A 25619-nucleotide genomic window follows, 5' to 3' on the forward strand; every position below is an offset into this window, starting at 1 on the left:
GCAAGATAAAACACAGAAAAGCTACTAATTGTAATTAATTAGATTTGGATGATATGTACAAAAGAAGAACATAGATGATCACTTTTGTCCTTCCATTTCAAATTCTTGTGCTGGGTATTTTCTTCCTCTTCTCTGCAACTAAACATTCTGAGTTTCTGGTTACATAATTATCTTGTTAATCTTTCCAGATAATAGAGTAAGGTTTAATCATTGCTTCTTAATCCCTGATTTTAGTAGATAACATGGATCTCGGCTCTCCATGCCTACCATGTCACATAATCACATTGAACAAGAAAAGTTTGATATTATTTACTTCAAAAATGTCCTTTTGTTGAAGTGTCCTATTATTCTAAATATCAGTATAAAAATTCATACAAGCCTAGGTAATTCATAAATATCAATTTTTAAAATCAACCATTTAATTACAGAGAAAATGTCAGGGAAGGCCACTGAGTATTGAGTACCACTTCAGAGTCTTCTTGATTTGCTTGTTTGGTTTTCTATTAAAAAACAAACAAAAAAACCAAAACCCAAAACAAACAAAAAACCAAAACAAAAACAAAACAACAAAAGAAGGGTTTTAGATCTTTATGGATGTTCTTTAAGACAGCCTTCACATATTTATGATCAACAGTTCTCATCTTGAAAATACACTGAGGTGAGTAACAAGTCAAATAGCCTGCCAAACTGATTAAGATTGTTCACGTAAGTAAAATGTTTGCACAGGTAAATGTTTGTAGAACTGACCATGGAGATTGCAAGGAAAACTTCATCCAAAGCCAGAATTCAGGAAAGGAAAAGCTTTGGTGAGCTTGTGTGGCAAAGGTTAAGATAAACAAGTGTTCTTGGAAGGAGGGAGCTGAGGCGTGAAGGGAGACTGATGGTTGGTGATGTAACTCATATGCATGCCACCTCTGTGCTGCAGAGGTTTTGGGTAGTGGGCAGGAAACAGAGAATTAAGTTTTATGGAAAATTGTGTAAAGGAATTAAACTGAACTTGGTTTCCTGATTCCTGTCACACCCTTGAGGAGATTTGAGTGCTGAAGGTGTTCAGAGGAGGAAGACTCTGGTAAGGGCATCCTGGAGGAGCAGGCAGAGTGGGGTTAGAAGGGAAGCTATAGCAGAGGTGTGGGAGACTGGCAGGCTGAAACTTGAGAACATGTTTTGGCCATGAGAGTAATGAAAAACTGCATGCCAGTCACAGTGCAGCTCATATGGAATAGGCGTGTTCTGTCCTGCAAGCCCACAGCAGCACCCGTAGCTGAGGGAGGCCACACAAGTAAGTCCTACGGTACCTCCAAAGGAATCACTAAGAATTTATTGACTGGCAAAAGTGGATGAGAGTGGATGTGTTAGGACTTGACAGATATTTCAAAGATGTTGCTAAAATCAAGGAAATACCTGCTGTGAGTCCAAACTACAGCCTTCACTGTGCAGTGAAACTGCAAAGCAGAAGTTCTGCTGTTAATCGTCACATGGGTGGTCACTTGTGGCGATTACTGTTGTGCGTTTTTTAATTCGAACTGTTGGACAGGAAAGGTGAGGAAAAAGGGGGGTAAACATACATTTGTTTAGTAATTAGGGCAAGGCATGTTTTCCTAGTTTGGCTAAGAGTAGGAACTGGGTTTGTATTTTGAGTATAACACAGATGCTCCTGCAGTACTACTTTCACCCTTCAGGTATTCTGTAAACAGAAGTGGTCCTAATTTTGCTTAACAACAGTCGTTAAAAATCAGAGTAGCTCTGAAGAGTGTAATAAAATTATTCAAAATTTCATTCTGAAATAAATAAATAGTTTCATGTTTGTGACCAAGATATCAAAGCCCGCATTTAGTTACGCTAATGCAATTCCATGCCGTTTACATGGGAATGAGGTGTTATGTGGCTCTGAGCTTGCACAGAACCTGGCTGTAGTATGTTAAATATTTATAAATTGCATATTAACATTGGCACTTAAATATTGTTATGAATGTTTATTAGGGTCACTTTAATTCCTGTGTGTGCATGTGTGTCCCTCTCAATGTGAGAGCAGTGGCTTTGCTCTAGTCTTTATTTTTATTGATGCAGGGGATTGTCTGGGCTCAAGCAGAAAGACGACAAGCAGCGGTATATATCTGCTGGTGAACTGGGCAGTAATGTAGTCTATTAGTTAAACATGATCTTATTGGCAAGCACATTGGTTTTGTTTTATTAAAATTCCAACACTTCATATTTTTATTAATCACTTTCCCACTCCTTCTATTCACTTGTATTCTGATGCCTGTGCACCGGTACCCATAGCAACACTTGTTAATGCTAATGAAACTGCAACATCCTAAGCTCCCCGACAGAGCAGCCCTGTTAAATATGGCTATTAAGCACAGTTGTATTTCTGTTAGTTCCAGCTCCCAGCAGACACCTGCTCTATAGAAACTGTGTCCTGAGATATTGGGATTTGGTAACTCACAGCTTTTCGTAAAGCTGTCATTTGACTGGAGTAAAATTCTCATATTCCAGACAGTGGATGCTACAGAATATGTATGGTTTCAGTGAAACTGACAAGGTTTAGCTGTAGGATTAACTACTCTTTTGAAGTGCCCATTTGCATTCAATGAAAAACCGGGCAGGGTTGAGACTGACTGATCTTGGGGGCAGTTAGAGGATATGTTGTCTCCTAAAGCACATGGACATTTTAACTAAATATCAGTCTTAGCGTGTTAACAAGCAGAAGTAATAGCTAAATAATTCCTCATGAACTCAGACTCAATTCAACTTCATGGAAGTACTTCAGCACTTTAATATATAGAGGCAGGAAATGGCAATGTACATTGATTCTTCTTTTACTGAGGAACATATTTGCATGTAGTATTGGTGAGAATGATGACAGCGTGTTTTATTTCTGTTATTCTCAGTTTTGTTTTTGAATACTGTTTATTTGGCAAGTCATTAGTCATCCATCTTTTATACTGTAGAAAACAAAGGAAAAATCCTGTAATCAGTATAAAATCTCTTCCAAGAATATGACCACAAATTAGGGAATGCTGCTGTGCCAACGAATAGATGCTGCAGTGCCAAGGCTGCAAAACTGGAAGCTGTCATGTGTGTATTTCAAGTGTCAAGCCAGTGCTTCTCAATACTCATTTTCGTTATAGCTCAAAAAACCTTGAATACTAGACAAAGCTTTAAAACTACTCATTTCCCAACTAATTTTAAACACAGCACTGTTTTGTGCAGAATTACCTGTAGGAATCCAGCTTGTTTCCCTAATGTTACAATAGCTGGGGGTCTGGTCATTTTGATAACTAAATGGTTTTGCCATCAGTGTGAGCTTGGGGGAGCGTGCTCAGCCTGTTTTCCAGTGAGCATCTGTTACGCTGTTAGTGTGGAGTGCCAGGTTTGCTAGGTGTCTTTTGTTTTCCTGTCATTCTTTCTCCCCTTTGTTCTTTACATGTCTGAAAACCTCCGTCTTTTACTCATTGTTTGGGCTCCCTTATTTGCCTGCATATCTCTGTAGAGTTCGTTTTTGGTTTAGGATCATTTCAAGTTCCTGTGCTAATCTCCTCATAATATTAACCAGCTGTATTAATGAGATAATAAACCAGACTTGTTGGTAATGAATTGATTCATTCAACTACTGGACTTAATTAGAAAGACACTTAACATTCCAGCAGATGTTCTTATTTTGTGTCATTATCCTTGTGTTACCAATAGTGAGCTTATGTACTCTGCATGTCTATATTTACATAATACACTTTTCAACCTGAAGCTTTGTTGTTGTGCCATAAACTGCAAAAAATTACATGAAACCTGTAAAAATGTGTCTTAACCTGATTTGTATGAATTCCTCATTTCATTTCTCAGACTATGTACAGTTTTGAATTTTCAGAATATTCCTCATCTTATGCTAAATCTTTTTAAAGTTAGTTAGAGTTCTTATTTCCTTGTTAAAAACCCTTGTCTTTGGACTTGTATCTCCTTTTTGTTCTAGTCTTGTGACTCTCATTACTTTTCACGTGGTGGCAAAGCTTCAAAAAGAAGGATGCGAGTGCCCCTCTCCTCATCATTCCCTGCAAACTAATTGAGGGAGTTCCTCCCTCGGCTCCCTAGTTGCCTGCTGGAGGGGTTTGCCTCCCCCAAAAGTCTGGTGCTTGAGTCACAGCTGCAGGTTGTACCCCAGAGCCAAGCCATGTGAGTTAGGAGCTCTAACAGTGAAGTTATTGATCTGAACCCCAGTACCTCCACTTTCCAGGTAGAGAATGTAATTTATGCAGCAGCATTCAGTGTGTCCCCAGATCTAGTCAGAGCACAGTTAGATGTGCAACCAAGAAGAACTGAGCACGACAGCTCTTAATGCATTTAGTATGTTACATATGCCTACGCTGGCAATAATAGGTTTTGCAAACTGAAGTCCATGCTGGGTGTTCTTGTTAGGAAGCATAGTGATAAAATCTTAAGTGTTTTCCTTTGTGTGTAATGCTTTTGAAGGAACGTTGCACGCTTTGTTAAGGCATGCTTATGGTAAAATTACATGAAGAAGCTGAAGCTGTTAAGCTGAGAAGAGAGGAGGAAGTTGAGATAAGAGGAAGGTCCTGTTTCATCTTGCTGCTTCTCGCCATGCACTTTTTAGTTTGCTCTTGTATGTGGTGGACTCTTCAGTGAGCATTTTCAACATTATTGAGCAAAAAGAAGGGAAGTGAGTAGTTCTGTCTGGTTAGAGTTGAATCGACTCCTCCAAGGATTTGCCCAGCCTAGGAGCCAGCACAAGCACAAGGGCAATAGCAGATAGTTTGCAGTGGTAGGGTAAGGTGGAGAAAGACAGGATAACAAGACATCCCTTCTCTTTCTGGTGGCAGCAAGCTGTTATGCTGGCTAAACCATCTCTGAGAACTTTGCCTTTCACAATTCATCTTTAAATGCTGAATCTTACCTTCATTTTCACACATCTATTGAATTGGCCATAAAATTACACAGCATATTGCTCTGTGGTAATTCCATGTGTGATTGTGCAGGTAGAGTACATTGCCTGTACTGCTGTACTCTGTATGGGAACTGTGTGGGTGTTAATGTTTACTTAAAGTGCAAACTAACATTAGTTTTGAGTTGAGAACAATTGTGTTTTCAACTAAAAATGTTCCAGTAAGGAAAATGAATGCATTTTGACCCTGTTGCTTCATTAGCTGTGAAGATTAACTAGTCTATGTTATAACAACAGTTAAAATAAAGCCGTATAATTACTGTAATAGGCAGCCTTTTATTTCATTTTCTTTTTATCACTGTTGTAACAGTGTGTAGAGTTCCTGTGCAGGGACCAGGACTGCATTGCACTAGGTATCCTATGGGTGCGTATAAAGAAAAATAGTGCTCATTCTAGTTTCGAAAGTAATTTGTGTAATCCAAATCATTTTCTATACCGTCTCATTGTCAGATGTCTTCAAAGAATTCATTTTATTTTCCTCTGAAGAGCTGGGTGTATTTCTTAGTCTTTGCTGTCAAAGAATATATTCCTCTAGTCTTTGTTTTCTACTATTCTACATTTTCTAGCTCTGAATTAGCTGTAAAAGACCACAATTTTATCTGTCCTTTTAAAGGTTGGACAACATGGTGTGAACTGTCAATTCTGTGAATGAGAGAGGGATTTTCTTAGTTCCTAAGTTCGGTGGGCTTTCTGTGAAGACTTTGGAATATCTGTTTGCATAACAGTCATGCTGTTTTTCCATTAGGCAGAGGAGGAAAATTCAGTGGTGACAGGATGATTTGGCAGAAATTTAATGGATGGATTTTATAGGGCTCTGTTCTCATAGGGAGCTAGGTCCTGTACTGTTCACCACAGACACAAATAGGAAGCTGATAAATTTTGCTGTTTATAGACTTTTTTTTTCCCACAAGTGGTAAGCTTGAGGGCCAAATGAAGCATTACAGAAGAATATCATGGTATTTGAGTGAACTGGACAAAAAAAAAAGTGCTATTCAGTGTTAATAAATGCAGAGAAACACAGATGGGAGTGAACACAGTATGTCCACTGTCTTGTACATTAACACCTGATTCACAGCTTCTCTGAGACTTTGAAGATAATTCAGTGATCCTAAAAGCAAGCAAATGCTAGGAATAAAAAAGAAATAAAGAAGAGATTGAGAAAAAACTGTGCTCATTTAGAAACCCATCTTCTTCCACTCGAGCATTTTGAAGCGACCCCTCATCCCAGCACATGAAGAAAGGTAGTGCAGAAGTAGCCAAGAGCTGAGCAAGGACAACAAGGAATGAAGGACCATTAGGAGAAGATGAAATGTTGCTGCAGGTTTTTGTAGGTGTTAAAAGACCAACAATTTCAAACAGTGTAGAAAAAAATCCATGGAGAGGGAAAAAAACCAACCCAAACCAAAACACAAAAACCAATATAAAATGCTGTTAAACTGAGGTACTTGTATAGCCTGTGACTTAAAACTCTCAGCCCTCAGATTTCTGGAAGACTATGCTATTTGTGTGACTCCTATTTGTTTGCCCTATTTTTAGACACTTCCCCAGGTAATTGCTTCTTGCCATTGTCACCCAGGGCACTTGCACTAGAGGGATGTTTAATCTGACCCTGTGAAGTCATTCTTGTAGCAGTATATTTTAAGAGAAAAGTTCACTGCCTTCCCCTGATTTTCCAGTGTGTGTGAATGTGGGAGTCCTGGTGGAGTCTGAGAAGTTTATCTTGAGGGGTTTTTATTTCCATGTTAGCCCTTAGCTGTGCTTCAGTTAACAGCTTTTCTTCAGTACCTGTGGCCACTCTGCTCCATATACAGAATCAAAATTAGCTGGTTTTGCAGAGATTTCAATAATATGCTTAGCTTTATTTGTACCATTTGAGGCTTGTGCTATGTGTTAGTCCATTAAGTGCTGTGCTAAAGGCTGTGCATCTTTGTTCAGCTCTATGCATTTATTCTCTTGTGCAGTGTTTTTTGCAGCAGATGAATACAAAGATATTTTCATGAATTCTTTTTTCCCCTCACCTCCTCCTTTAAGTGCCTTTGAAATAAATTGCATAAGCCTCTGCAGTTGCCACACTGGTCCAGTAGTCTATAGTTTATTCTCTTTTAGTATTAGCTACTCTCTTTGGGCAGCAAAAAAAAAACTTCACCCCAGTTTATTCCTTTCAGCTCCTCACCACTGCAATTGAAGATTAACAGCTCTGTTCTTCCAACCCAAACAATTGCTGTTCCTGAGCACTCATGCTAAATAACTCTATCAGCTCCTTGTGTATGTTGAGTAGCAGTTCCTGCCATACACACCTATCTTGAAAGTTGATTTGTTGAAGCAGATGATAGGCACGTGTTTATTTGGACTTCTAAATGTTTAAATAGGTCATTGCAAGAGACCTAAACTGAAAATGAACAAAAAGCAGTGTAGCTGCGTACTGGGCACAGCTGAACTGGCTGACAGAGTATCTTCTTAGTTCTCTTGGCATCAGTGAGAGTCAGCAATTGCAAAGGAAATTAAGTTGCTCTACTTTTCTCAGTAAACATGTTTTAATTATTCTTTAGCCTAAAAACTAATACTGACTGTAAGAATACACAAAGCTAGATTCTTGCAGGTGACAGCAGTTTTACTTGGGAGAGCTGACCCTATCATGAGGACTGCTCTAGCACTTAGTGCAGCAGCTGCTATTCTTAAAGTAGGAAAAAAAAGGAACAACTTGTACAATGCCAGTTTGATAAAGAAATGTCTAGGGAAAGGGAATGGGCTGAAGCGCAGGTAAAATTACAACAGGAAAAATGTTAGATTGTCAACAGCAGTTGTATTGCTCCAGGTAACGCCATGCTCTGCCTGCTGCCATCTCTCTGTGCTGCTTTTTATGGTATAAACTGAATTCAGTGTAACCCAGCCATCAGTCTTCAGCCAAGTCACTGACTTTCCAGGAAGTTTTATTTTTCAGACATCCTAAGTAGAAGCCTCAACAGTTGTACATGGCAGATACATTGTTCCAGGAGCAGCATGGAAATGATGAAGCTGTGTTTCCTGTGATTTTATACCCCTTCTCACTTGCGGCTCCCGGTAGCTCCAGCTTACTGACAGTTCCCTGGAGCAACCCCATCAGGCAGCCATCAGTACATGCTGTGGCTGCTCTGGAGCACCACATGTCCACGCTGGCTCGCCGGCCACTGCTGAACAACATGTGCAATGGATGGCAATCTCATTTCCCTCTCCGTGCCTCTTCCTTTACCTGAATGGAAATTTGTCACAGAACTTTTAGGAGCTTCCCAGGTCCATCTCTGTAACTGTAACGCTTCTTTGGTTCTTTTAAAGTCAGGGGTGGGGGGAGCACTGTTCCATTAGCTTATTTTCCTAGGGGAAAAAAGCTAAATGGCTATGGTTTTTTTTAAATTATTTATCAAATTTTCCATGTGGACAAGTTACCAGGTTATCAGATTTAGTGTGGTTGCCAATGTATGATACATACACGTGAATTTTGTAGGGTGAAAGTTGTCATACATTGATTCTTGTATCTGGTAAATATTGTTTATTAAAGTTCCTTTAAACATACCCATTTTAAAATTCCTGCATGACAAAATAATAGACTTGGAGAAGGCCTTTTTCTTAGTTCTTTAGAACCCAGGCGGTTCCCTCTGAACCTCAGGAAACACAATTTCACTGGGAGGCTGGCTGAGCACTGGCACAGGTTGCCCAGCGAGGTGGAGTCTCCATCCTTGGAGATACTCAAAAGCCATCTGGACATGGTCCTGAGCAACTGGCTCTAGGTGGCCCTGCTTGAGCAGGAGGATTGGACCAGAGAGCCTGCAGAGGTCCCTTCCAACCTCAACCATTCTGTGGTTTTGTGAAATTTCATTTTTCTACAAGAGGCATCATGTTGCTGCAGGAATCCATACAGTTTATTCTCCTTCTGCACAAGTTAATTTCATACCACAAGAGTCAAGGAGACCCGTGATGGTTGTTTTTTTTCAGTTTTCATCCTCAAAGTGTGGGAAATATTGGGGAGCTTTTCCTGCGTGCTTTTACTCTCCTTTTGCTGTCCAAAACTGATGTAGCTAAAATCAAAGATACATACTGAAATTGGCATTTGCTTCAAAGATAAACTCTTAGCAAGGACTGAGGTATGATTTGTTTGGGAAATGAACCCCGTGGTTTATTTCTGGACAACTGGAATTTGGTTAGGCTAGGGAGGTCAGCTGTTGAAATCTGTTGATCACACAGTGTTTCTTAATAAATTAAACTAATTTATACCAGTGGAAGAGCCTTACAAATTTACACTGCTACACACATATACCCTGGGTCAGTCTGCTTGTTTGCAATACTACTGCAGTACTGTGCAATCCACCCACTTGTTGAACTACAAATAGCAGCGAACCTGGAGAACATAAGCCGTTGACTCACCAGTGTGTGCTTCTGCCGTTTGAGCAACCTGTTTGATTGGTGCAGTATAGTGCAAACACAGGCCATTGACCCTTTTACATTGCGCGCCTCCTCAACATCTGTGCAGTAAGAAAGTGTTTCAGTGGGCACAAGCTTCGATGTGGCAGTAATCTTTATCAAGAAGAGTCTTTTCCTTTGTCACAGAACAGTAAATGAGATACTCATGAGGAAAAAAAAGTCGAGAAACGCGTACAGACATTCAAGAGTCAATCAGAAAATTATAGAAGTATTGTGCAATAAATAAAAGTATAATTAGGAGAAATCAACATACAAAACAGTTTGTGCTATACAGTCTAAAGCCTTCCTGACAGTACAAGGAATGTGGCAAAGAGAGTAGCTTCATTCATACCGGCAGGTAGACTAGGTAGTGAGAGGAAGAAAAGTGGGTGTCTCATCATAAAACTTCCTTTGGTAATAAGCAGAGCTCTTGTGTCTGTTTGACTTCATGTCAGCTGGGAGTTTCAGTTGGCTCAGATACTTGAGAACTGTCCTGTGCTAACCTCCCACTGTCCTTCTTGAAAATAATGCAGTCATCTCACTTCCAAGCACTGTGTTGGAGTGATCCATGCAACAAAACTGGGACCCAGCAAAACAGGTTTTGCATGTACTGCCTAAAAGTACTCCTCCAAGTAATGTAGATTTATTCACTTAGTCAAAATTAATTATTTTTTTTATTTGTTTTAGATACGGAGTGTATTTTGGAGCCTCTGTCTCTGCCAGAAAGTCCAGGTGGTGTTGCTGCTGTAGAAGGTTCTCCATATGTGCCTTGTATTTTCTGCAAAGAATACTATCTCTTAGCAGAACAAAAGCAGCTCCTGAAGCACATGATCATTGAACACAAGCTTGTCATAGCAGATGTGAAACTGGTTGCAGATTTTAGAAGGTAAGGGTTATATTGTTTACAATGAGTGTGTGTGTGTGCAGATAGAAACCTTCAGAAAACTAGAGGTCATCATTTTAAAGTACTTTAAAAAGCGTTAGGATGTTGTGGGAGGATTTTTATTACTTTTTCAATGAGTTTTTGTTGCAGGATTGTAAGGCTGTTTTCTTGTACCCTTCTACTGTCCAACCCCTAGATGTTCCTGGGACCAGGAGACTTGATATTGGAATACAGGACAATTCCTGTGTTAGACATTCTTTGACATATCCTAGGGACTTTTCAGGTCCTGTCACTAATCAAGAAGTTGTGTACAAACAGAAAGTTGTTTATTTCGTAAAGCACATTCTAAACAATTAACTCTTCTAATCTGGGGTTTTATTCGTATAGGACAAGGCTATTTGTACCACTGTACAATGTCCTAAAGCTGTGTATTGTATGCAGAAGTTGCTCAGTACAGGATCTTTTACATTCTGGAATGAAATTCATTTGCCCTATTTTAAGGATGCCAGTATTTCCCCATAGAAATCACATTTAACCCTTGACTATACTTTACAGCACTGTGATCTACATACAACTGTGACTCCTCCAGCTGTGTCATTGATCATCTCAGCAGGGACGCATTTGGCTTTCTCTCTCTTAACTTCCTCCAGTAGCTGGCATGGTCCCAGCTGGCTTGTAACTTCAGGGACAAGGCACTTGCTTGGCATTTTGCTTTCACACACAGCAATGTATGGGCCAGGTGGTAGATTAGATGGTACCTGCCAGTTTATAGATAGTTCTGTTACGGTGTTTAAATGTTAGCTGGATAATTTCTCAACTAAAAAGTTTTCTAGTAGGTCTTCTGTGCCAAAGTCAATAACTTCTGTCTATCAAGATGCCAAAAAAAGATGAAATATTAAGATGAAATTAAGGAAGAGAAATGTAAGTCATATAAATCCTTATTCAGATGTATGAGCTTAACATTGCTTAAAATTGAAAACTGATACTTGTTTTAGTTTGGTTTTATGCTGAAAGCAGGCAGTACAAGAATGCAATGTTCTTTGGAGATAATGCTAGCTTCTTCAGATAAATAAAAGGATTGGAGCTGCTCAGTCATGGACCACTAGTTTAAGAGTGCTCAGAGGATTATTCTGTGTTAATAGAAATGTATTTTAAAATCACCTTTTTGAGAAAATGAGCATTTAGATTCTTTTTGCTGCTAATGCAGTTGGAAGATAGCCAAATCTTATAGAATGTGGCCCCAGGATGTGAAATGGAGTTGCTACTCTGAAGTGTGCCTTCTCTTATTTGCTGTACTGAATATCAGTGAAACAGTCTAGTACTATGCTATACATAGAAGGATCTAATACTATACAGAAAAAGGAAGTATAATCTGTGTTAAACTGAAGTGTGGAAAATAACTATAAAAACAGTATTTTTTTTTATGCTTAGCAGTGAGTTACAATCGGTCTTAGGAATACATTTCTTGACGGAACTACAAGTGGAGAATCCAGAGGAGAGCAATGCTAATGGAAAACTTTTTTTACTTTTTTTTTTTTTTTTTTTTAATAATCTTGGAAGAATAAAGATAAGCTGGCATTAGGGCAAGGGGAACAGACAAGGGGAATAAGTTTCCATTGCATGACTGGACATGATCACTCATAGACGCTAATCACTTATTCTGTCTCCCTGGAAGTATGACAAGGCATTTGCTTTATATGATCGTTGATTATTTGGGTTCAGTCTTATGATATGAAATCCCTTAACAGTAAGCTTCACAGCACAGATGATTATGGTTAGGTGAGTTTGTCTGAATGATGTTCATTAATTTCAGTGCAAGGGATAGACTAAATGACGTCTTGAAATCCCTTCATTTGCACATTTATGTCCTTAAAGATCAAGGATGGCTTATTCTGGAAGACTTGCTGTTCTATGTAGCAGCAAGACTGCTTTATTGTGCATTATCATCAGTGGAGTAGGCAGGGGACAACAAAATGCTTGCCTGTTTCTGACATATAATGATGCTTCTGAATGAGCTTCAGCCATGCCTGCTGGCTTCACTGTGCTTAGCTGTCTGCTGTACTGGAGGTTAATCCTCTCCATGTCAGACTTAGCAGAAACAAGTACATGCTGCAGCTGAAGTCCTTATCAATTGAGTTAGATGGCAAATAGAAGTAAATGTGAACCACTGTGGGATGTGATAGCTGTGGCAAGTACACTTTTAGATGGCACAGGTATTAAAAGCTACAACTATTTAGAAATGTCCTCATAGTAATGATATCAGATTTTTTTATCATTCTTTTCCTAATATGCTGGCATGTCAGTAGGAAGCTGTCATTGAATAGTTAGCCTTTATCTTATTGACTCTTGCATAATTCATACCATGCACATGAGACATAAATATAAATATGTGTGCACTTAAGCATTTTCAGATTTATTTATTTTTTTAGTAAGATTCTGAATAATTAGCACAAGGATTGCTTGAATCCTTAATCCATCGTATAATTGAAGGTGATGATATCTTCTTGGTTAGACAGTAGCTTTTAGTTCAGTAGAAACCTAATCTCAGTTGGGATCTGTTGATGGTGCTGTAATACAAACAATGATAGCAGAAGAATGTTTTTAAACAACTCTAGTTGATGGGTTAAACCTTCAATTTAGTTAGGTCTTTCCTCATTCTGTCTACTACCCCACCCCCAGGTGTTTGGGGACCTCATTTTTCTCTCTTTCTGGTTGTCTGCCAAGCTACAGCTTTCACTGTGACTCCACAGGAGACCTGCCAGAACCTCACTTTTGACAAGTTGATGTTTTTACCAGGTTTCAGATTCCTGCCTGCATTTTGTAGAACACAGAGCACAGTATTTTGGGAATTTGAGAGTATTCTGTAGTATATCTTCTCAGTAAAGATGCATCTGAATGGCATTTCTGTCTGACAGGATAGTTAAACCCAGTTTTAATGGAAGTTGAATGAATTTAATGAATTTGAAAATTAAATTAAAGGAAGGAAAAAGAGAGACAGGAATTAAAAAAAATCCACAAAGCACTTTGGAATTTAGAAGATGGAAAATACAAGAGCTGATCAACTATTTATTAAAGTTTTTTCAATGTTTCCTTTTTTACTAGTCATGTCTCCCTTATTTTCAAAGGTACATCTTATACTGGAAGAGGAGGTTTGCAGAACAGCCCATCACAGACTTCTGTAGTGTGATAAGAACAAACTCAGAAGCTCCATTAGGTAAGTATGCTGCTTGCTTACTCTCTGTTGGCCAGATCATATGACAATTTGACATATACTGCTGCTTTGATCAGCCAAGTGTGAAGTAATCTGACACAGGTCAGAAAACCACAGAAGTGATGTTTTAACTCTTAACCACATACTCAAACTTACCTTTTCCAAGGATCGCAACATGTGCTTCAGCACTGTGCTGCGGGAGGATGAGCTCAGTACATGCTTAAATGCACTGCCCAACTGGGGCCGGTTGCACATCGAGGCCTAAGAAGCAGTGCTGCTTACATCATGGCTGGGGAGGCTTTGGTACCCCCTGCGTAAATAATTGGTGACAGTTCTCCCAGAAATGTGGAGAAACATTTCCAGTGACTTGTCTTTTCTGACTTCACTCTGTCCACCACCCCTGCTGATGCCACTAACTCTTCATCACGGCCACAATCATCCTTCCTTTCCCCTGCCACTGTGCTTACTGTCCCGAGAGTATTAGGAGACAATATGTTCACAGCAGGGGTACAAAGACTGCCACTTTCTGGGCTCCAAGACTGCTGCTTTCTGGGCTCCAGCACAAGCCCAAAGGCCATACCATACTTCACAGCTCTGGTGTGTTGGCACAGTGGGGCATTCCATCGTAAGGACAGTGATGACTGTGCGAAGGAGGTGTTTTTCTCAGAAGTGGCTGATGCATTTCTTTGGCTTCCCCTTTTCTAACAGGGAAATAGAGTTTACCTGAAAGCAGATAAAAGAACATTAGGGCTTTCCTACATCTTTAATTCTCCATGGAGAGCTTTACAGAGAGGAAGAAATGCACGCTGCTGGTGTCAGAGATGAATGGAAGGTGGAAACTGGGTATAAAATGGATGAAAATAAATTGGTTTAATTATTCAAACTATATTTAAGAAAAATAGTTCTATAAAACATGAAAATCAGTCCAAATATCATAATTGTGTTTCTCTTACATAAGTATGGGTTTGCTTCTGAAATGTTAACAATTAACACTCAGTTTGAAAGTTGCAAATCAAGCATCTGATGTCTGAGCTTGCCAGAATTATAAACCATCAATAGCTCTTCCAGAGGACAATGAACATACTTTGTTATTTGGTTGATAACAAATTTGTTAATTTTAATGGCTAGCTCCTTCAGATTTGATAGCTCAGGAATCAGGGGTTTTGTCTTACTTCACACAGGCTTCTGTATGAAAAGATGGGAAAGGCTGAAATCTAGCAAGTTTAAAACTGTAAAAGACTTAATAATGGTGACTTCAGTTCACCAACCACATAACCCTTTGATTAATACATGAGTAACTTACAAAAATATTTTGCATTTGCGTTTTTGTTTTCTTATCTGCTGAGTATTTTTAAGGTAATTTATTTGAATAAGATTTGTTTTATTATTAAATTGGATATGAACATAAATAGTAAAAGGTTAGTACAAGTAAATTGTGGGTGAAGCACAGAAGTGTATGTGTTGCTAAACAGTTGTCGTGCATATTGGCAGATGGAACGAGATCTGATGGTAATGTGATCTGTCAGGGTAAGGGGAGGCTATACCAAATGATATTAACTACTGGAAACTGACCATTACTTAAGCAAATAACTGAAAATCCCACATGCAAATGAAATTAAAGGTGATTTCATGTTTCTTTCATGCTGACTTTATACTGTAAATGATGAAAATTGCTTTATGTCTCCCAAATAACCATCATAGAAAAGAGTAAAGCTGGTAGTGGAGAAAACCTATGCAAGACTTTTGTCTTTGTACTGCAAAATATATAATGTAAAAGTCTTGTAAATATGTATATACAAATTTTTAAGCATGTTTCATTAAATTTGAAATTAAAATAACTGACTTTTATGGATTTAAAAATGCTTTCTCAGTTTCTTAACACATACCAAAGGTTTAGCAAATTATATGCCAAAAACAGTCAAAGCAGCTGCAACTTCCCATCCTTTATACCCACTTCCTAATCTCTTAACAGAAGAACAGGACAATTATTTTCTTCTATGTGATGTTTTACCAGAAGACAGATTACTTAGAGAACAGCTTCAACAGAAAAGACTGGTAAGAAATTACCCTTGTTTCATTTTTTGAGGTAAACAGTTCCATAGTGTAATATATGGTAACTCAGTGGGCATTTTGAAGTGAAAGCATGTCCTGGGTTTTTTGCTAGACTGCAGAATTCTCATTTTTTTGTATATTTTTTAAGCTTTTACCCTGGCTGCTGCACAAACATAAACAAACGCCTTGTTTAAAGATTTTCCCCTGGAATAAATTTACAGGCTGTATGTCAGTGTTCCACATGAGTGGAAAATAAGCCCAGAGCACTGAAAAAGGCTGAGTGTGCTGAACAGTTTTTTTCTTGCAAGAATCTGCAATGCATTGACACACTATCTTTTGTGTAATAATATACATGTAGGAAAATTAGCAAAATAAAACTCAGTGTGGGATGCTGTGAAAAGGGAAGGTGATACTTATTTACAAAATCTTCAAACATGTTGGTTTTTTGCATTCACACTCTCTTACCCAGATTTCATGAATTCACACTCGCATACTCACAGGCAGCACGGTGCATGAGCAGAGGAAGTCTGACCAGTATTGTTTCTGTGGGATGCAAAGGACAAGAAATGCCAGATGTTGAGTCCTCATGAACTGCTCTGGTTCTTCTTGCTCAGTGATGGCAACCTAGTACTTTGGACAGTTCTCTCATATCTTTCAGGAGTTGTCAGTTCTGAATGGGTGGTCCTTCATGTTAAGCTCTTGCTGACTTCAGCTTCCACGAGTCTTAGTCCAGGTTGCTGACCACTGGGGGTTTTTTTGCTGTTTTCTTGTTTGAAATACATGTCTGTAGTCTGTTTTAGCTGTTGGACTAATTTAAAAATGAATGTTATGTGAGACGTAGCAGCCTTGTTGCCAGTCTCCTTATGTTAGGATGCAGGATTTTCTGCTGGCCAGTCATCTGTACTGTGAGGTGTTAGAGTGCAGGCCTTACAGTCTTTACATAAATATCTTCCTCAGTTTACTGCTGGCAGCTATGTCCTGGGAATTGTCAACACAGACCTTTTAACTCTTTGTTATGCTGTTTCTTCTGGTATGTTTCTAGTACAAGTCTGTATGTACACAGCATGCAACTAAAGATACCTTAAATCATAAACATTCAGAATGAAGTAGGTTCTTACAAAAAAACAAATTTTAGTCCCCAGGAAAATTGGGATTGGCAGGCAAAATCCATTTGATTCAACTGCCCTGTGAGTGCTGTTTCAGTTTGCTGGCTAAAGTAATGTTCTGCAGCTCAAGGCTCATGACTAGCAAATCCCTAGAACCGGTTATGTGCAAGTTTTACACAGCTTTCCATACAATCCCAGCTTCTGCAAAGGAGAATTGTGGTAGTTCTGCCACTGAGGATTTCCCACGGGTTTGGAGCTGGCTTAGCTGAAATCTTCATTCCTGTGTAGGTCCATTGGATTGGCATGGACTCAGAAAAAAGCAGTAGATACACTCATGCCTAGCATGCTTCTCTTCCAATTCATCATAAGAGAAGCCATCCTGGATCAATAAAAAAAGTTTGTCTAGATTAGTCTCTTATCCATGACAGCAGTGAAGTGTCTGTGGTATTTCCCCCCTTCTGACAGAGTGGTAATTCTTTCTCAAAGTATTCTCCTAGTCTCCAGCAACTGGCAGCCCAAGAATTTCCTAATTCAGCAACATTGTATCTGTGTTTATTCACACAATAGATTTCCCTTTCATGAACCTCCAATTCTTAATCCACACAAATTTCCAGTATCTACAGCTGTCTGCAGTATTGAGTTGCACAGCTTAACTACACACTGGGAGAGAGCCACCTATTTGAGCTGTTTGAACCTGTCACCTCACACTTGGCTGGTTTTTATATTAGAAGAGGTGGTGAACAATTAATCTTTAATCTTATCCAAACCATTCATGATTTGTTTCCTGATTTATCTACCTTATCTACCTTACTTTTTGTCTTTTGTTAGTCATGTGCTGAAGTACACACTCATGGCAAAAGCGGCCAACAGCATCCTGGGCTGTATTAGGAAGAGTGTTGCCAGCAGGTCAAGGCGGGCAATCCTTCCCCTCTACTCAGCACTGGTGAGGCACATCTGGAGTTTTGGGTCCAGTGCTGGGCTCCCCCAGTACAAGAAAGATACAGACTTACTTACGGACAACTCCAGTGCAGGGTCACAAAGATGAGTAAGGGACTGCAACAACCTTCGTACAAGGAGAGGCTGAGAGCTTGGACTGTTAAGCCCATAAGACAAGGCTCTCAGAGGTATCTTATCAATATGTGTAAATACTTGATGGGAACGAAGGAGTCAAATTCTTCTCAGCAGTGCCCACCAACAGGACAAGAGGCAATGGGCATGAAATAAAAATCAGGAAATTCCCTCTGAAAACAGTAAGACACTTTTTTACTATGAATGTGGTCAAACACTGGAACAACTCGCCCAGAGAAGTTGTAGACTTTTCATCTGTGGAGACAGTCAAAACAAAACTAGACACAGTTCTGGGTAATCAGCTCCAGGTGACCCTGCTTTGGCATAGAGGTTGGACTAGTTACTCTCAAGAGGTCCTTTGCAACCTCAGTGATTCAGTGAATTGAGGTTGAGCAAGCTGTCTATTTGGTGGTTCTTCACTGTGCGTGATTGTTGCACTTTTCTGTACTTTTTCCGTTTCCTGTAAATCCCTTTGAGGTTAAGAAAGGCATCTTGAGTATTGCATGCGGGCATGCAGCGTCATAATGATGTTAGTTTCCCAAGCACATATCATGTTGTTCGTGGCTTTGAGGAAGGAAAGAGGGTCATGACTGAGCATGCAGCTCATGTATTGTAATAGTAACTCCTGGCTGCTATACATTGGACTGTAGTTTTTCTTTTATTAAAGGGTATTTGTTTCTGGTTTTGTGGCGTTTTGTGCTATGCGGTCCTTTTCCAACTATGCCTTCTCTCTGCTACCAGTGACAAGGGAGTGCAGAGACTGTTGGCAGGCGAGCCATCTCATCTCTGCAAACACATATTTCCTTAAATTTAGAAAAGGGTGCAGGACTTAGCTCAAAGCAAGTGCTGGTTTTGTTTGCAGAGTAATTAAGTTAGAAAAGAAAGAGGTATGCACTCTTATTACGGTGTGAAATAGTCTTTGCTATTAATGCTGGTTTAAATATCAGAATTGTATCTTCAGTTTTAACAGAAGGATTTTATGAAATCAAGCTGCAACTGTAGTTGAGACTAATGGAGTCACCACTTTAGTTACAGCAATGAAGTCAGTTTATTTTTTCATTTCCTTTTGCTGCATTCTGAGTGTTGACTTGCAAGTTAAATAGTTATTTTGCTTTGCAAAGTCTTTTACCTCAAGACAAGTCCAGCAGTTAAGAGTGAGCTGGCAAATGGGCTCTTGTGAGTGGTGCAGAATAAAGACCAGGATTATACAACTTTTAGTGATTTTTCTGCAGCCTTTGAATCCTAACTGTCTCCGACAGCAAGCCCAAAGAAGGACAAATGTTGTCTTTAAAATGTGCTAGCTGAAGCGTTTCATTTTGCAGTTTTGAAACTCCAGTTTAGGGATATTTCAGGCTGTATTGCAGCAGGGGAGCTAGCCAAGGTGGATGGCATGCAGAGGCATTATGGTGACTGTGATGTATTGAGAGAAGCCAAGGAATGAGCCTGAACTAGGTTAGAGAGCACAGCTTGCTGTAATAGCTGACAAGGCTATGTAATACAGAACAGATACGGTCTTTTGGAAAAACAGTCTTGACAAAGAATTTGTAGTTGTGAAGCAGTACCAGACAATGAAGTCCTGGCAGCAAAACTTAAGATACTAGGGGGGACAGTGTCAGTATAAGCCACTTGGGCGTAGCTTTAAGATTTTTCTAAAAAAGGTAAAAACCCCAAACGTATTTTTTTGAAAATACGCACTTCCTACTGCAGCATTGGCCTTGTCTTGCTGTGAGGTTTGCAGCTATTCTCCTGTCTTCTGACTGGTAGTTTTAGGTGAAGAGGCTATTCTTCCTCTCAGTAAATAGACCCTGAAGAGGAGTCTTCACCAAAACTGGAAGATGACTCAGCTATACCAGTTTCCCAAACGAGTTGCTTGTATGATCCCCAGTTTGTCACAAGCTTAAGCTGAGATGAGATTCAAGAAGTTGAAGCTACATACTGGAAGGGATCGAGACGCTAGCAACATCAGAGTGTAATGCAACATCAGAAGTGCTGACAGAGCAGCTAATAATGTCAGCTTATTAATACCTATGTCTGAGATTCTATAGGTTCTTCTTTGCCTACATTCAGTATTTTATTGCTTTTATCAAGCGCTCTGGTACCTAGCCCGTACTCCATTGGTTTTTGGAGACTTGTCACCCTAATGATCAGAAATCATTTTATCTAATTCCATAATGACTCTTGGGTAAACTCTGTCAGATTTGAATACATATAATGTCCAACTTTTAACCCTTTCTTGCCCTTTTCTGGTCATGGTTCCGTTACTTTTGTTTTAAATGCTCTTAATTAATGGTTGTGACATAACTAACCTTTTCTGCAAAGACTGAAGCCCTGAATGTTACAAGCATTCCTCTTTTGTCTGTGTTCTGTCTCTTCATACATTAAGTAATGGATCTCTGCTTTTCTTTGCTGTTTATTTCTAATTGGGTGTGGGGGAAGTTGGTTTTTTGCTATTCCATTTTACTGTGTTAGCCTGTTTCCATCTTCTTTTGATAGTCTTACTTCAGACAAACTTAATCTTTCTCCTGCTTCAGTTTGGCAGCCTGTGATACATGTCTACTGTAACTACAACACTCTTTCTTTTATACATCTTTGCAATTACTTAGTTTTCATCATATCGTGAAATTCTTCCTTTCTTAATTGACTCAGCTTCCTGAACAAGGTGTAAGAGTGTCTTCTACATCAGTGTCACGGTACCCTTAAAAATAATTCTTGAGAGAACGTTGGAGAGGACATGATAATGATTACAGAATCAGAAGTTTTGGGGGTTTTTATACTCAAGAGGCAATAGAGTACTGTTTGAAGTGGGAGAGCTGAATATAGCAATTAGTAAGGAGGTAAGTTGATTATAGAAGTTAGGAGACAGGTTATTGATATACAGATAAGACTTCAGGTCTTTACAGAGACATGAAGTTTCTGATACCATGACGCTTTATAAATATTTTTCCTATTTAGCAGTATGAGCACAATCTAAAGCTCATCAGTCAGTCTTTGAGAAAACTGGACACAAAACCAAATGTAGTTGTCTTACTTCAAAAGTAGTTTATCCTAACAGTGTACATAGTTGTCAAATAATGTGCTTGGCAAGTTTTTAGAGGTGGTAGTGCATCTCAGGTGTCACCAGTCCTATTCCTTGTCTCAGTGTACTTTGCTGGTTTGTTTTATTGCCAGAAAGTCTATAAGCAGCTTCTTGTGATCTGTAAGCATGATTTTTTCGTTTTGTTTTGTACTTAAACCAGTATCTGTTTCACTTGCTTCCTTTGCCTACAGCAATAGCTAGTTTCTGTGAGCACTCAGCAGGGAAATGTAACTCTTACTTAAATTGGAAGGAACTACAACTTAAGATACATGCTGTGTGTTTGCGAGATCACCTAGGAGAGCTTGATAAAATACATATTCTTATTTTGAAGATCTAGCTTACTTTATTTAGATCCAAATTCATACTCACATTTCTGTCGCTGGTAATACCTCATTTCCCAGGCATACACTCTGATTTCAGTGGTATTGAGTCCGTTACCATAACAGAAGGAATGTGTCCTGTGATTACACACTCCTCACAACAGTGTGACTGAGCACTCAAAGTAGCTTTCCTTGGAACTTCTCTCAAGCGATCATTTGTATAATGTACTGTCTTTCTAATCTCTTTGCCTAGAGAGGATGAGAGCAAAGGACCAGAACTGGCAAGGTAGATGGCAACAAGAACACCAAACTACAAAATGCTGTTGCCCCAGTGCAGCCAGTACTGAAACACAGTACTTAAAGTTGAGAGCACTTGTATGCTTATGTCTTTGGAACAGAGGCTTTGGACTTTGCATTGTCAGGGCTTATGGCAGTAATTTTTTGTTTGGTTGGTTTTGGTCCTGAACATCTTAAAAAAGAAGAAAGATATATACAGCTGTTAGCTCTGTTTTACAGACTGAGCTGCAGAATCTATCCTCCACTGCACAAGCAGCTTCCTGGAGTGAGGAATGATAAGTTCAGGTCTCACTGCAGTCACAGATTCACTGTATGATCTTGTCCCCAACTGCAGAGTGCAATCTGCCTCTATCTTAACACTAGAGAATACTTTCTGTCTTAATTTCTTATCTGTCAGAAGTGCTGTGATTATAAAACGGGCCAGGTTTGGAGGGTGAAGTAATACTTTTTTTGTCAGACCAACTGACATAGTTGGAAAAAAACAGGCAAAATTTTGACCACCAATTCTTTCTTCAAGTTGGAAGCAGCAAAACTTGTGTTGAGTACTAGTTGTGAATGGTTGTTCTATGTCAGTGATCCAAGCCATGCTTTTAAATAGCTATGTAAATTATTTATGAGAGCCTCGTTTGTAAAGGGGTTTATGACAAAAAAAAAAAAAAAAAAAAAGTAATGGCCTGCCAGCAATAAAGAAAGATAGTTTAGCACCTGGGATACAGTGTCTGTTGGAGGGAAGGATAACAGGAATTACAGTATCAGAAAAATCTCATATGCCATAAAACCAACTGTCCTGAGTCCATGACTTTTTGACATTCAAGGAGTTAGTTTTTAGCCTTGCTTTTTGAAGGCATTTTTTATGTCTTGAGTATCTCTTGAGCTATAGACCAGAGACAAAGTAATTGTTTAGAGAAAAGTGCTTACTAGCTGCAAGTATGCATTTTTCATCTTATACTGATTATCAGTGTGGATTCTTGCTGATGCATATTGCTTAAGCGCTTCTGGAAAAAAACAGGTAATTTATTCCAAAATATTGATTCCCAGGAGAGGAACAGGCACATTTTTTTCCAGGCACTTTTTAAATTACCACCTCCTAAGAGAAAGTCTGAACTCCTCACAACCCCAAGCTGAGCATCGTGAATGTGTGGGACATTTTTCTAGACTCCAAGTTACAAATTGTCGTGCAAATGATCAAATTTCTTTTGTATTATCAGTTTAGTGTGCTGGTGTATTTAAAGATGATCATCCTAGTATAAACACTTTCTTATAGTGCTTTGGATTACCTTTTCTGTCTATGCTTAATTTTTTATTCATTATGGAAAAATAAAAATAATATATGTGCTTTTTCCTCAAGTGACTTTGCCTTCTCATTCTCTGACACTTCGATATGACACAGTATCCTAAAAGAGTTCTGGAAAATCTTCAGGGCTGAAATGCTTTTGGCATTTCTGTCTTAGTATTAACCATAAATTAATGGTAACATCCCCAGAAATTCAAAGGGCTTGGAAACTGGTGCAGGTACTAAAGTAAATTACTGATTTCCTGCCTCATAACATCAGCTGGAGCTTGACTTTCATTACCAGCTGAAAGCCTCCACCCAGAAAAATCTCTAAAGCTTTATACAAGTTATTGTAATTGCTGTTCTCCCTTCAGAGTCCCAGCAACAAAGCGGAGTGTTGGAAATGTCTGTGGGAAAGAACAGCCCCTCTTGGTCTTACTGTACTTGACTTGAACCAGTGCTTTCAGTTCCTCACCTGTGCAAGTGCTGGGTTTGCTTTCTGGCTTGGAGAGTTCCCTCTAGCAATGAAGGATGTCAACAGGTAAAAGGAGTGTCTACCTTGGAAAGTTTTTTTTAAACTCTATTAAGTAGGTTGATAAAGCAACGATGCTACGTTAGTCAAAGCTTCCCAATTGCCAGGCATTCTGGTGTAGGGGGAAACGGGAAGGGTGAGAGAGCAGAGTAGCAGGAGCACCATCTGCGCAGGGGATACAGTGCACTTCTTCTTCCCCCTCAGGCATAAGTGGGAGCAGCAGCTCACCAGGGATACAGTAAACAGTTTGTGTGAGTTGGGAATCTGGAGTTAGGCAGCCAAGTATCGCAGAACATTTTTTCCTCTCCAAGTAGAGTACAATTAGGAAGCTACGTTGGACTGTCATTAATGGAAGGGTGAGGGTGTTTACACCCTTGCTGTCTTAATGTTTGAATTGTACACAGTATCTTTTGATTGCCTTTTAGATAATTTCTAGGGTGTTTTAAAAAGCATATAAACTACACACAGACGCTTTCATATCCAAGGTTAGCCCAACAGGATCGGACATGCCGCTGAGTGGAGGGGGGTGACAGCTGTGAGTACCAGAGCGCGCCCCAGCTCTTGCTGACGTGCTGTGGGATGTTCTCTGCCCGTGTGGAGCAGGCAGATATCCTTACTTAATTGCATCTCTGCTAAAGGGCTCTCACAAAATGTGTTATGCTCCATTATCTCTTTACAGAGTCATCCCTGAAAAATAGGAATCCATATTTCTGTCAGTCTGTGTTTTGCATAACGCAGCAGGACGTGAGTGGATATGGTCTAAAATTTGAGTAGATGCTGCAGAGCATAATTTCAACATAAAGTACACATGCTGTAGTATAAAAACAAACAAAAAAGCCCCAGGATCTGCATTTTCAGGGTAACAGACTCTTAGCTGATGTGCAATGGCTACAGCTCCCAAATGGTGTGGTTAAATACCGTCCCTAGGATGGGCTGTGGCACGGCGCGCTGCCCCCCACAGCAGCCCCTGGCCCTAGGCCCAGGTAATGCAGCTGTGGCATGCTGTGCTTGTGGAAGAGAAACCAACACATTTATATGCCCAATATCAGCCTCCTGGCATCTCTCAGTGGGCAGCAGGATGTGGCATGGTGGGCCCACACCAGCCCATCCGTGCTGCAGGACACGCTTGAGCCTGTAGTGACAATAGCTGAAGCCTTCCTCCCCTCCCTGGGGTTTGGGAGGTGCAGTCATTTTTTCCTTTCTTTTTTCTCCTTCTGGGTTTTTTTCTTTCATTTTTTCTTTTCTTTCTACCTTCTGTGGAGCATGTTCAACAGATATAGCTGAGTGTGAATTCAGGTATAGACTATGGGCAAATTTGGGCTTTAATCCACACAGAAGAGTTAACTAAAGAGGTAGGTGAGAAACACAAAGCTCCACCATTGCAGGTTCCAAGGAGATAAAGAGATCAAGAAATTCTTCAAGAAATTCAGTCAGGATCCCGAATGTCAGAAAGCAGGCATTGGCACCTCTACGTTACACAGAAAATAAATCCTTTACCAGTTACCAGTACTCCAAACGCAAGTGTAAGACAGTGTACTGCTGGGCTGAAAATATGCTGGTTTAATCCAAACACCAATTCTCCCATGTCTCGGATCATTACAGCCTTTGCATCTGAAGTGCATAGTAACTCCACAGTATAACTACACTGCTGCTGTTACAGCACCAGAGAAAATCGCCTGCTGTGGGATTTTGTTGTTGTTAGGAAAACGGTGTCAGGCGTTGTAAAGTGCCTAGCCTAGCCTGTTGCTCTACGTTAAACAGGGCCAGCAATGAAGGCAATCAGCTTCTCCTTTTCTCTGGGTTTAGTATGTGCCATAGCGCCTTGCAGAAACTGCCAGGGCTTTTGTCATCGGTCCCGTATTATGAAGTTGTCCTCTGGGTTGCCTGCAGTTAGCCGTGTAAAATTGAGTTTATCGTTCCACTGGGCATTATGTGGTTACCCATAAACTTGCACACTAATACCAGAGGTAAATCTGAACCATAAGTAGAAACAATAAGCTGATATGTTATATATAGAATAATTTAAATAGCTACATAAAATCTCATTGTGGATTGTATTTCTTTCCATGCATCTTGTATAATGTTAGGAGAATTTTACTGGAATTTGACTGGAGCACATACTACCTTTGAAAAAACTTGCAATTTTTCTAAGAACCCACCCTCAAAAAATACTAACACCTGGTTTGTGTCAGCAGCACATTTAAATTTATATGTTCGTTGTTACCAGTAAGGACAGAGGTATAATAAGCTTATGTGGTGGAATGATTCTTGTTTTTCATCTGAATAACTGTATCTGTTTCTTTTCATAGAGAGAAGTTCTAGAACAGCAACAGCGAGAGAGATATGACACAAGTTTTCATAGTATGTGTATGTTCTGCGATCAAGAATTCACAGGAAACAGGTTTGTTTCTTG

The 25619-nt window shown here is 39.5% G+C and overlaps 1 protein-coding gene across 3 annotated transcripts in view; it reads left to right on the forward strand.

Annotated features, from left to right (window-relative positions):
• Positions 1-25619, forward strand: part of ZNF277 (zinc finger protein 277) — a 54864-nt gene that overhangs the window by 12160 nt on the left and 17085 nt on the right. For all 3 annotated transcript variants that reach the window (XM_056338947.1, XM_056338948.1, XM_056338949.1), the window contains 4 exons: positions 10076-10274; positions 13397-13485; positions 15455-15537; positions 25516-25607. In XM_056338947.1, coding sequence (XP_056194922.1) covers positions 10076-10274; positions 13397-13485; positions 15455-15537; positions 25516-25607 — 463 coding nt within the window. The remainder of the gene's footprint in view (positions 1-10075; positions 10275-13396; positions 13486-15454; positions 15538-25515; positions 25608-25619) is intronic.

The sequence above is a fragment of the Falco biarmicus genome, chromosome 5, assembly GCF_023638135.1.
Source record: "Falco biarmicus isolate bFalBia1 chromosome 5, bFalBia1.pri, whole genome shotgun sequence".
Taxonomy (NCBI): Eukaryota; Metazoa; Chordata; class Aves; order Falconiformes; family Falconidae; genus Falco; species Falco biarmicus.